The 13,755-nt window shown below is 34.4% G+C and overlaps 1 protein-coding gene across 1 annotated transcript; it reads right to left on the reverse strand.

The window, feature by feature from the left end:
• Window positions 1-301: 301 nt before the first annotated feature.
• On the reverse strand, window positions 302-6,784 carry LOC109103643. The gene is made up of 4 exons (XM_042748973.1): window positions 6,763-6,784; window positions 1,289-1,609; window positions 920-1,207; window positions 302-309 (listed from the first exon to the last, which is right to left on the reverse strand). The coding sequence occupies exons 1-4, from the start codon at window positions 6,782-6,784 to the stop codon at window positions 302-304; spliced, it is 639 nt and encodes a 212-aa protein (XP_042604907.1).
• Window positions 6,785-13,755: the final 6,971 nt, after the last annotated feature.

Raw genomic sequence — 13,755 nt, forward strand, 5'->3', positions numbered from 1 at the left:
ATATTGGAGTCACCGCATTTGAAGCAGGCCCAGAGGAATCACAGGGGAAACAGCTGACATGAGGCCAAGCATTCTCTGGAAAGCCCTGAGGGGACCTGAAGTCCCTAGCCTGAATGACAATGATAGCCACTGAACCTTCAGGGAGCGTTCCAGCATGCCTGCATCTGGGCGGAGTCGATAACCATACCTAAAAGATTACTGGCTGGCTGGGAGACAAAAAGATCTTGGCTAGATTGATTCTCAACCCAAGCCGCTCAAGGTGGCTGAGCAGGAGTGACCTGTGAGCAATGAGTTCCTGTTCTCACCAGGCTAAAACCAGAAAATCATTGAGGTAATTCAAGATTTTAGGGAAGTCGTGGCCTAATGGTTAGAGAGTCGGACTCCCAATCGAAGGGTTGTGAGTTCGAGTCTCGGGCCGGCAGGAATTGTGGGTGGGGGGCATGTACAGTTCTCTCTCCACCTTCAATACCATGACTTAGGTGCCCTTGAGCAAGGCATCAAACCCCCAACTGCTCCCCGGGCGCCGCAGCATAAAAAAATGGCTGCCCACTGCTCCGGGTGTGTGTTCACAGTGTGTGTGTGTGTTCACTGCTCTGTGTGTGTGCACTTCGGATGGGTTAAATGCAGAGCACGAATTCTGAGTATGGGTCACCATACTTGGCTGAATGTCACGTCACTAAGATGCAGATTACCGTCTGCCTCAGAGGGGAGAACGCCACATCTATGCACTATGTAAAACTGTGCATGGGCCAGAGACAGTCCAAGTGGCAGGACTGTATGATGATAGGCCACTCCCTCAAACGCGAATCTCAGGAACGGTCTGTGATGGGGGCTAACAGTCTTTGATTTAAGTTATTGAGCTACAACAGTAGACGGAGATCAGCTCAGTTAATAAAGGTTAATATCACTACTGCCTTACCTGAACATGTGTGACATAGTTTGCTGATGTTGAGATATCTGGTCTGGTTGCTGATGAGATTGTTGAGCACACAGCTGTAGGTGTTTTTATCCTGATATTCCACCTCCAGAGGTAGAAAGAGACTGATGCTGAGATCAGACACACTGATGATGGACAATAAACTGTTTCCTTTGTACCAGGAGAGAGTCACATGACCCACATTCACCACTGAACACAACAATGAACAATATGATGATCCTGATGATGATGAAGAACAGACTCTGGTAATGTTAGGAACAGGTAGACGAGCTGTAAAACATGAGAGTGAGTGTTTATACGATCTGTCACCTCAAACTATAAAACAAGAATATATAAAAAGACTCTACTCACCATAGACAGAAACAGTGAATGTTTTTGATGACCATTTCACACCAATTATGTCTAGTTTATAGACTCCAGCATGTTTATATGTGATGTTTGTGATGGTCAGAGATCCAGTTTGATTGTCCACCTTCAGTATGTCTCTGAATCTCCCATCCGGAACATCTTCATATGTGGAAAAGATTTGTTTCTCTCGACTGATTTCAGCTATGAGAGAGTTGTCAGCTCCAAAATTCCACAGAATGTCATCCTCTTCACGTATTACACTAACATCAGTGTTTAGAGTAACTGAATCTCCCTCCATCACTGACACTGTCTCACCAAACACACCTGGAGAATAAAACAATTTCACATAGATTAAGGTACAAAGGTAGACCACTTAAGAAGCAACAAATATTCCATTTTCTTTTTGACTGACTAGCAGAAAGTTCTCTCTGATAAACAGTGTTGTTTACTAATACAGATTAATGTAACTGATTACATTTGATTACTTTTTGATTACTTTATTAAAATTTCTAACAAATGTTTTCAACTGTTAATCTTTTGAAACATGTAAACCCTGCAGGGCTGACCTTACAGTAGTACACTGGCATCTAAAGATGCTTTGAAAAAAAAAAAAATTAAAATACATAAAACCAAATAGGAAATAAAACAGTTATTAAATGTGACCCTGGACCACAAAACCAGTCATAAGGGTACATTTTTTATTGTTTTATTTATTTATTTTTAATTGAGATTTATACACCATATGAAAGCAGAATAAATAAGCTTTCTATTGATGTGTGACTTGTTAGGATAGGATTGGCAGAGATACAATTATTTGAGGGTGCAAAAAAAAAAAAAAAAATTCATAATATTGAGAAAATCACCTTTAAAGCTGTCCAAATGAAGTTCTTAGTAATGCATATTACTAATCACAAATAATTTTTTTATATATTTATGGTAGGGAATTTACAAAATAAAATGCCCATACAATGTATTTTTGGCTATTGCTACAAATATACCCATGCAACTTATGACTGGTTTTGTGCTTCAGGGTCACAAATAAGCAATGTATGCAATGTAATGTAGCCTATTAATATAAGCATACTATTCTGTGTCCTAAACTCCTGAAACACTGGTCAATGCAATCTGGGAAAAAAACTATATATATATATATATATATATATATATATATATATATATATATATATATATACAGTGCCCTCCACAAGTATTGGAACAGTAAAGATAACTTTTTTTCTTTTTGCTGTGGAGTCAAGAAATCTGCAAATATGATTAAAAGATGAATATGAGTCAAGAGTTTGGAAACTACCAGTGACAATCAACAACCAATGATGACCTGATCGGCTTAATGATGACTTAATGTATGATGGCAGTAGCAGAATGAATTTGGAGGGGTACAAAATCATCTTGTCCACCAATATTCAAGAAAATGCCACCAAACTCATTAGAAAGCACTTCATATTAGATCAGGACAATGACCCAAAACACCCTGCTAGTTCAGTCAAGGACTTTATCAGAGCAAAGAAATGTAAAGTCTTAGATTGCCCAAATCAATCTCCAGATTTAAATCTGATTGAACATTAATTTCACTAGCTGAAGAGGAGACTAAAGACAGAAACTTCTCAAAACAAGCAACAGTTGGAATTGGCCGCATTAAAGGTTTGGGAAAAGGATTTCAAAGCATAAGATCAAGAGTCTGGTGATGTCTTTGGGTTGCAGACTCACTGCTCTGATTGTATGCAAGGGATCTGCAACTAAATATTAGCTTTTCATCTTTTACATCTGCCTTAAATTCAACTGTTCCGATACTTATACTCACATCAAATAGTGGCATGAACTCTAAAAGTGCTGTCCTTTTTATTTGGTAAAACATGTATGTGTCGAAAGACCAAATAATATAATGTGACATTCTGTAGTTTTGTCGCTTATTCATCTTTTAATCATATTTTCAAATGTCTTGACTCCACAGTAGAGAAAGCAATTTTGTCTTTACTGTTCCAATACTTATGGAGTAATCACTAACATTTTCTTAAGTAACTGTAATTTAATTACATATTTTTCCCAGTAACCCCTTAGATTACAGTTACATTTATTTTGCAATTAAATTATGTAATTCTGTTACGTGTAACTAGTTACTCCCCAGCACTGCTGATAAAATGACTGCAGAAAAAGAAAAATACAATATCCACTTTCTTTATAAACTGTTACCATTAAAGAGAGACTATTAGTATCAAGCAGACAGAAGAAGAAAAAAATAAAATAAAATTGCAGCAGCAAATAAATAAATAAATAAATTATAGCACCAAATAGTGGAAGAAGGACCGACAACTATGATGCATTCATAATCATATGAGACCTAATCAGACTACTTCCTTTGAGTAATTAAAGTAACACATTACTTTTAAATTTACACTGAAATAGCTGAGTTACTTTTTCAATTAAGTAACACAGGTTACTTTGTTTTTCTCTCCTGACCCCATGTTGAGAGAAATTGGGAGTAAGTGTTGAGGAAGAGGCACTTCCCTCAACCTGAGGCTTACTTATTTCACTCTTGGTGTGAAATGGCCTTCACAGATAGTGTTGTTGTTTTTTTTATCAAAAACAAGTATGTAAGCCCAGCCCAGGTGACAAAAATAACACAAAAGTAACATGCTTTATTTTCCATAAAAAGTAACTAATGTATTTACTTTTTTATTTTTTTTATTTTTTTTATGGAGTAACGCAATATCATAATGGATCACTTTTAAAAGTAACTTTCCCCAGCAATGTTAAGAACACATTTGACCCTGCCGCTATAACAACCCTTAGGACCCCCTTCATAACAGCTTAATAACACAGTGTCTTCCACCACAAGAATTAATATTATTTTTATTATTATTAATAATAATTTTTAATAAGCATAGTATCCAACACACAGTAATATAGTGTATTTTCATACTAAACATTTCAATCTATTTAGTGCATAAAAACATAAACAATGCAAAACAAACATGGTTCCAAAAACAGCAACAACGTTTGCAGATATGTGACATTCTTAAGGAGATCATTTTAAAGTGGGGGTGTCAAACTTCCAACCCAGCTCCAACACACAATCCATGCAGTTTTCAAATAAGCCTGAAGGACCTTATTATCAGGATCAGGTGTGTTTAATTAGTTTTGAATATAAACTCTGCAGGGCTGTGGTCCTCTAGGAACTGAGTTTGACACCCCTGCTTTAAAGTACTGGAGAAATAGGATTAAAGTTAGTTTAAATGTAAGTCTGCTTATTTATAAATAAAGTTTCAAGATTGGTGCAATAGAACTGTTAAATCATGATTAAATCTAGATTTAATATTAATCCTTAATCTTTATGGTGCAACAAGTCCTTAAACTTTAATTTGTTTTAGAGGAAAATTAATGTGCAGTATTTATTAAACAGATACTTGATAATTATTGCCAACTGAACTTAAATTAATTAATAAAATAAATGAATACTTAACATAGAATATTAAATTTATTTTTAGTACCTAAAGTGTACTGCCTCAGTGACAGTTGTTGTACCCTTTTTGTTTGAGTATAGCAGCTACATTATTACTCTGAGATGGAAAAAATAAATCATATAATTAAAACTTACCAATCAGATTCCACCAGCACAAACAGAACAAAACAGACATGCGAGACATTTTCTTCAAAAGTTCTCAATGTGCTGAAAACACAGTAGAACTGTGAATGTGTTGTGTGAATCCTCCCCTGACACAGTTTGACCCTCCCAGTTCACATGCTGTATTTGCATATGATATTATGTGTTAGTTCATCTGGCTCTTATTCAAGGGGTCATCGGATGCCCATTTTCCACAAGCTGATATGATTCTTTAGGGTCTTAATGAAAAGTATATAACATACTTTGGTTAAAATGGGGGGAATTCCCTTCAAAACAAAAGTTCATTATTACATTCAACAACAGAACATCTCAATCGCTTATAAGACAGTGAGTAAAATAATTAAGCAAGTAAGGTGAACTGGCACACATACAAACACATACATTGAGACAGCCAATCCTACAATGTTTCCACTACATTCCCACTGTCCTCACATGATTTTGTGAGACTGTGGTCGGTGACAATTGGTTCCTCTGAGTTCCAAGGGTATGCCAAATACGAAAAATGTGTTCATTTTAAATTTAAATGCATAAATCTGGTGCATTTTGAGAGACGAATCCAGTGACTAGATCAATGAAGAGATATGTCCTCTTGTAAACAATTTTGTGCTCTAGTAGTAATTAATTTATTGGTTGCAAAGATGTGAATGTGATGGTAGGGCACAGTTTTCACTATATAAATTCTTACAATTACAAATGCTATTCTGTCAAGACCAGGGAGTGATTTTCTCCTTGTCTCTTTTATTTATTTTTATTTATTTATTTATTTATTTATTTATTTTTTTTGCTAAAGTGCGTCAATTTTTTGACATACACATGATATATTGTAAACGAGTTTTTGGGAAGGTCTGTTTTACGGGCAAATTGCTCTGAATTTACTCATACGAATATACATTATACACCCACACACACACACACACACACACACACATCACACACACACATATATATATATATATATATATATATATATATATATATATATATATATACATATATATATATATATATATATATATATATATATATATATACATACATATATATATACATATATATATATATATATCTATATATACATATATATATACATATATATATATATATATATATATATATATATATATATATATATATATATATATATATATATATATATATATATATCATGAACGTGGCCCACTGAACGCATGGTATATGTAGATGCATATAAATGTTCCCACCGGTGATGGGTCGGAGTGATGGAGGGATGCTGAAAGACTAGAATGAAGGTAAGGCTGCTATGATAATGTATAGTGGTTCTCTCTCGCTGTGGTTGGATAGATGATGTGATTACTGGTAGTGAAATGGCCGTGTTGATTATCTGCTCCTCGAGAAATTTGTTAATAAAACATCACTTAAAGAACGGGAAGATTACACGTCATCGCGCTGCAGTGCGTAGGGAGCCTCCCGAGTTACATTTTCACTTTTCATTCGTGACACAACAGTTTGTAATTCACGGCTACGCTGGATGCCAACCACCGTAAAACAACAACAAGAAGACGACTACACAGCTTCGGGTTTACTGAAGAGAAATAACACTATTATCTACCAAATTCTGCATTTATTTTTTTAGAAAGCCTAATGAAAATGAAGCTGCTCGTTATTTTGCACTTATTGTTCTGGTGTTTACTCGACCATGGTAAGACATTAAGGCTTGATCTCTTTCTTTCGGTGTTCCCACTAAACATTGGACGTCGGATAGACGTGCAGATAATGTCTATATTAGGTCCGTCGGTCCATGACCATTTCTGATCATCTATTCGACGTCCAAACTAGGTCCACTATTTCAACGTCCAACCATGACCCAACTTGGACGTCATCTTGACGTTCAACATTTGACCTTAGAACTGGGTAATTTTTTTTTTTTTTTTTTTGGACATCATTTGGACGTCTATAACAGGTGCAGGAAATTTACACGATTAATATGTAATATTTGTTTTATAGGGCCTATTAACATGATTAATACTTTAAGAGTTCAGATGCAAAAGCCTCTAAGTGCCATCTGAAATTTTCTTCTAGAATGATCATTTTTATCAAGCTTGTATATTTAAGTTCAATAATTTAACTTAAATGGCAATGCAAATTACCTATCAATTGTAATTTAAGTGAAAGTACTTAACTATACAAGCTTTATAAAATTGACCATTCTAGGAGAATTTCAGATGGCACTTAGAGGCTTTTGCATATGAACTCTTCACATACAGATTATTTATATACAAACGCCTTATTATGTGAATGTCTATTTATTTATTCAGGCAATGTTTTTTTTTTTTTTTTTTTTTTTTTTCCACATTTTCCTATTTTTCTTCAACTAGTCTAAAGTAGCCTAATCAAGTTATTTCTTTATGCATACATGTATTTTTGCATGTATATATTTATTTATTTGGAAATGCAATTTGTGGGAAATTATAGTTCAGAAAATAATTTCATGGCAGCAAATATTAGGCCTATCCTCATTATTTCTAATTTAAAAAGAACCAACAGCAGCTAAAGGACAGGCGAGGACAACTCTCTATCAAGAGCTTTGGATTTCAACCAAAGAGACAAAAAAACAGTCAATATCACTCTGATTGGTGGAGGCAGCACATCGTCATAACCCAACCAGTAAACGCCACTCTGATTGGCCAAGGCAACATGACAGGCATTTTGCGCAAGTGTTCAACCAATGCGAAATCATGGCAAAGATTTTCAGCCTGCATCGCTGATGAATGTTTCCTCTAAATTGAAGGGTTCATGAAATTTGATTCCGCAGCCACTGAGAAGCACATCAAGATGAACGTGGCTGAGCACCTCAAGCATGTGCCGCAAAGACTTGGAGGTTGAGGATTCACACCTTGATGAGCCAAGACTATAGGACTTGAATTAAGAGTTTAATTAAATGACAATCTAATAATTCATTCATAATTGTGTTTGATATGTCTGGTGCCCTTCTGATGCCATTCAGGGCAATTTATTTTTGAATATAGATGAAAACGGTAATATTGAATTGTGATTTATTTGTATTTGTATAACTGTAGTGTTGTATGTAGTCCCATGTTTCCAGAGGGTGGAGGACATGTTTTCTGTCCCAGTTAATTTTCCTGTAGCTTTGTATGGCTCAGCTTCTAGTTTAAACAGGAAATGCATTACACCTTCGTATGCATCTCGGGTTTTCACCTGCTGCTGAGACAATCAAATGGAGTTTTTGCAAAATGATCTGGAACAGTATGCCACCTTCTGAAATGGGACTAGATCATTTTCCAAAAACTCCATTTGATTGTCTCAGCAGCAGAAAACATGTCCTCCACACTCTGGAAACATGGGACCACAGTTATAGAAGTTATAAAAACGACATCCAAAATAAGTTGAAAAGACGTCCACAAACGACCACATTTGGACTATAACATACACAGAGGTCTCACGGACGTCAACATTAGACATGCAGAAGACGTCGAAAAAAGACGTCCCCTGGAGTTACAAAACAACCCCTTCAATAGACCAAATTTGGAAGTCCAAAAATTACATGAAAAGACGTCAATCTGACGTCACATTGCGCAGAAGTTTCTAAAGTTTTAACGATCATCTAAATGCTTGTAAACAGAACATATAAACATTAATGCTGCTACTAAATGGTTTGTTTATGAGATGTGGTAAATGCTTTGTATTGCAGAACATATAAACATTATGGAAAAAAACTAAAAGATTTTTTAAAGAAACACTTTACATTTTATCAAACATATTCCTGAATACATATAAAAAAAAAAAATAAAAAAAAAATTGGATTACATTGTCCGGCCAACTGGCAACCCGGCGTACGGACATACACCGAGTGGTTAAAACGGCAGGTAGAGACCGACATTCTGGCCCAAAACGCAAATTCAAAGGATAATTGGAGAGGGTTTTTTTTTTTTTTCAGATAAACCCCCTGCTCAGACTAATCCCCCCTCCCAGATATTGTAGACACCAACAAGAAGCAGTAATGCTGAAAAACTGAAATCCAAATGTATAAATATATTTTGTGTGTTTGTCCGCCAACTTTTTTTTTTTTTTGTGCTGACAAGATAAACAATGCTAAATAATCCCCCCTCCACCACTCTTTAAAAAACAACCTTAACACAAACAATCAAAAAAAAATAACCCCTACAACACTATCATCCCCTTACATAAAAAAAAACACTAAATAAGAAAAACCACAAAAAACAATTCCAATAAAAATATAGTAAATTAAAATAAATAAATAAATAAATAAATAAAAACAATAGAGTTAACATTTGTACAACATTTTGTGAATGTTTCCTGGCCTTCCTTCAGTAATTTCTCTTGTCTAAGAAAATGATTTGTAAAGATCAAAATATCATCCTCAGACCTTGGGTATGTTGCATGCTTAAAAAACGAGCATTTATTTAAATAAAAATATATTTAGCTAATTGTTCAATGTATTTTAAAATGTAATTTATTCCTGTGATGCAAGGCTGAATTTTCAGCATCAATACTATGGTTTCCAGAGTCACATGATACTTCATAATTAATTCTATGCTTTGTGCTTGATTATTATCAGTTATTATTGGTTATCAATTATTAATAATGTTTTTTTTGTTGTTGTTGTTGTTGTTGTTTTGTTTAATTGTCAATGTTTAATCAATAATATATATTTCAAGATTCATGTGTATTATGATATATTACGATAATGCACAGCAAAGTGAATGACACAGTTGCTCAGACATTGCTCAGATGTTTTATTTCATGACATTTGTCAGGTGTTTGTCCTTAAAACATTTGTGTGTGTATGTCTTACACATTTCATTGAAACGTTACCTTAAAGAATGGCTCTTAATTGTAGTAAACGATAGTTTATTGACGTTAACCTAATGCTGCGTTCTACACAGACAACTTGGATATAATAACTATAATACAATACAATATTATGGGCCCTATCATATACCCGGCGCAATGCGACGCAAGGCGCAGCGAAAGTGTGTTTGCTAGTTTCAGTCCGGCGCCGTTCGCATTTTCCCGTCCAGCGCCACGTCGTTTAATTAGCAAATGCATTTGCGCCCATCTGTGCGCCCATGGGCGTGCTGGTCTAAAAAAGAGGTGTTCAGGCGCATTATAGACCAAAATAGAACCTGGTCTAAAGTCTTAAGTCTGGCCGCAATGTTTTTTCTTTGTTATTTAAAGAGCGTGTTAGTATAGGTTGGTCCACAACGCGCATACACTCTGCTTATTAAACACAGGGACGCACAGCAGCACACAAACATGCCAAATATAAAAAATTAAAGGATTGCAATGCATAAGAATTTTTTTGTAGGCTAATTAAATATAAAAATGGCTACATGTCATAATAGATAGTCATCGCATGTAACAGAATTAGGCTATCTATTTGCTCTCACTCGAGCAGCTCCGTTTCATCTCGGAGACGTGTTCTGTCTTTGCGCTTGCCAAATTCCGCCGTGTACATAGCAAATCCATCATGGCACGAGCGCAACTGGCTCTTAAAGGGAATGGAAGATGAGACTCTGATTGGTTTATTGCACGTTAAGTCCCAAAAAACACCCATTACTCATTAAGAGAATAGGGAGAACCCGTTTTAGACCATGCGCCAGGGCACGCCAAACGTTTATCAGTCATTAAAATAGCAAAAGTGGATTTGGACACGCCCTGAGTACACCTGCGCCGCCGTGCACTTTACACTGTGCTTTTTAGATCGTTAAAAATAGGGCCCTATATTAAATTATATTTATATTTATATTATTATTATATTATATTCATACTCGAATCCTCACAAAACTACAAATCCAATATATTATATTATATCATATTATTATAGTGTATAATATTATACGAAGAGGAGATTACATAATAATGTATAATGTACTTTTTATACAGTAGCGAGAGAGAGAGAGAGATAGATTATTTCAGGGTCTAATACATACATAGCTGCTTTTCGTGCACTTCAGCAAAGTCATTGACATATTTACATGCATTAAAATTAGGCTATTGTAAGAAAAAAATTGAATAAATTAAGTTGTTTTTATGCATTTAAATAATTAGAGATGCTAAAACACAGAATTTGGTTTAACCAATTAAAAACATATGGTGAAGAAAAAAAAAAAAAAAAAAAAAAAACCCTTTTCATAGGGCCCCCTAAACATGTAATTTTGTTAAACTTTTAATAAATTGTTGTGAAAATGTTATATAAGTGTTATGATTTATACAATTAAATTGGAACCATAAAAAGGAGTTGAGAAAAATAAAACAGAAACAAAAAAAAAAAAAAAAATGGAAATACCAGAAAAAATTAAACGGAAACGGAAAAAAAGAATTTGGGAATTGGAAAAAAAAATAAAATAGTTTCATTAATGGCCTAAAAAAGGAAAGTAAAGTATAAGTAGTGAAGTTCTTTTCAAATGCAGTAACTAGTAAAGTAATCTCATTACAATTTACAGAAGTAACTAGTAACTAGTAACTAATTACATTTTTGACTAACTACCCCAACACTGTTCATTGCAGAGCATCTGATAAAATTATTGTCTTGTATTGTAGGATGCATGCTCAGCACTGCAGAGAGTTTGCGTGATCGTTAAGCAAGCAAGGGACTCATGAACAATTATCACATACATAACAGATTTTGATCATGGTAGCGACAAAGCATTAAGAATCAAGGGTATGTAAACTTTTGAACTGGTTAATTTGTATGTTATTATAGTACTCTCATCAAGGCATCTCAAACACACCTAATAGTATTGCCATTAATACAGAGGAACAGTTTTATTTGCCTGCATTCATCTGGAAGAAATTATGAATTGATTAAATTATGATTTTCTTCTCCTTCAGGTGCTTCTGGTTTTGAAACAGACAGAGTGTCAGTGTCAGTGATGGAGGGAGAATCAGTAACTCTACACACTGGTGTTGAAACAAACCAACAAGACAGAATTAGATGGTATTTCAATGACACTCGCATCGCTCAAATCACTGGAGATCCCAGTTTTATCTGTACAGATGTTCAGTGTAATGAAGGTACTGAGAGATTCAGAGACAGACTGAAGCTGAACAATCAGACTGGATCTCTGACCATCATGAAAACCAGAACCACTGACTCTGGAGATTATAAACTACTGTTACAAAAATCAACAATAAATAAATTCAGACATTAATTTCATACTGCCACTGATTAATAACATTATACTCTCACAGTCCTTTCCACACCAAAAGTATTATAAAACTGATATACTGTAAATTGACCCAGTAAATGTTTTCGTTGTTTTAATCTTGTGGCATGTTTGCCGACGGGGGGGGGAGAAAGACGACCCTATTAGAAGAGCTTTCACTCAATATTACAATACAACTCAGATCAAATCTACCATCTTCACATGCACTTCACATCAAACTGGCAGATAGTTGTTACATTGAGTTTGTCACCTTATGCATTTTAAACTTTTGAAGTCTATTTTTATTAGGAAAAAAAAAAAATCAAATTATTTGTCAGTTTTTCCGTGAACATTTCTGTTTCATGTTTTTCTTGCTGTTTTAGCTGGTGATCCTTACAAACCCACCAGATGACACCTTTATCAAATAAATCAATGTCATACACTGCATAAGAAACAAACAAACAAAAAAAACGTAAAAAGACTGGCAGCAGGGCTTCCAGACCTATTCTGTTAAATTACAGGAAAGTACCCCCCGCCCCCCCCCCATTTCACACAAATTACAAGCACAAGATCTTTTACGGTCAAAATTCATTAAATTACAGTATATTACTGTTGTTAAAACTGATAAATTATGTCAAATTACATACAAAAACAACCAACTTTCAAGTTAATTGTTCAAATCGTTATTTTATAAAAATGATCTGTCCATCTACGGTAATTTACTTTTAAAGTACAGATTTTCCATGCACAATAACTAAAAAAATATATAAAAATGCAGTAACAAACACAACCAAAAAATAAAAATTAAAAGAAAAAAAAAAAAAAAGTTTATGACAATTTACAGGATAAATTCTTTTTACAGAAATCTCACAACCTCAACAAATCAAAATAAATTAAAAAATAATTATAAATCAACCTTATAACAACCTAGATAAAATAAATTAAAATAAATTAATTACAATGACCAATAAATGTTGTATAAAAATGTAAATTCATAATACAAACACAAATGTCTTTATATATATTCAATTTAATCATTCATTTTCCAGAAATATTACAGTTTAAATGAAATAGCACACTTAAAAACTTAGAAAAATATAAATAAAAACATCGAAAAAAATAAAACAACACACTTCCAATATAAAAACTCGAAGAACCATAAATAAATAAATAGCAACATTTAAAATAGCACTTTTTTGAGCTTCAAACTCATGGCAGCCATTCACTGCCATTATAAAGCCTGGAAGAGCCAGGATGTTTATTGATATAACTCCAATTGTGATCGGGCCAGTGCAATGTGGTCAGTGAAGTTTATACATGTCAACTGTAACACCAAGGTTGGGTTGGCAAAAAAAAAAAAAAAAAAAAAAAAAAACACCAACAAACACACAACCACACCAGCTGGATTGAAAGACAAACATTTGTTCTGTCTTGGCATGGTTGAGTTGATGGTCATTCAACATCCAGCAAGACATTTCTGTCCAAGAGGCAGAGATGTGAGCAGCAACCATCGGAACATCCAGCTGGATTGAAAGGGAGAGATGTGCGTCATTACAAAAGGAGTAATATGAAAAGTCATGTTTCTGAATGACAGACCCATTACAATGATATGTACATGGAGAGGAGAACTGTTCCAAGGACAGAGCCCTGAGGCACACCAGTAG

This window comes from Cyprinus carpio, chromosome B22 (genome assembly GCF_018340385.1).
Source record: "Cyprinus carpio isolate SPL01 chromosome B22, ASM1834038v1, whole genome shotgun sequence".
NCBI classification, from domain to species: Eukaryota; Metazoa; Chordata; class Actinopteri; order Cypriniformes; family Cyprinidae; genus Cyprinus; species Cyprinus carpio.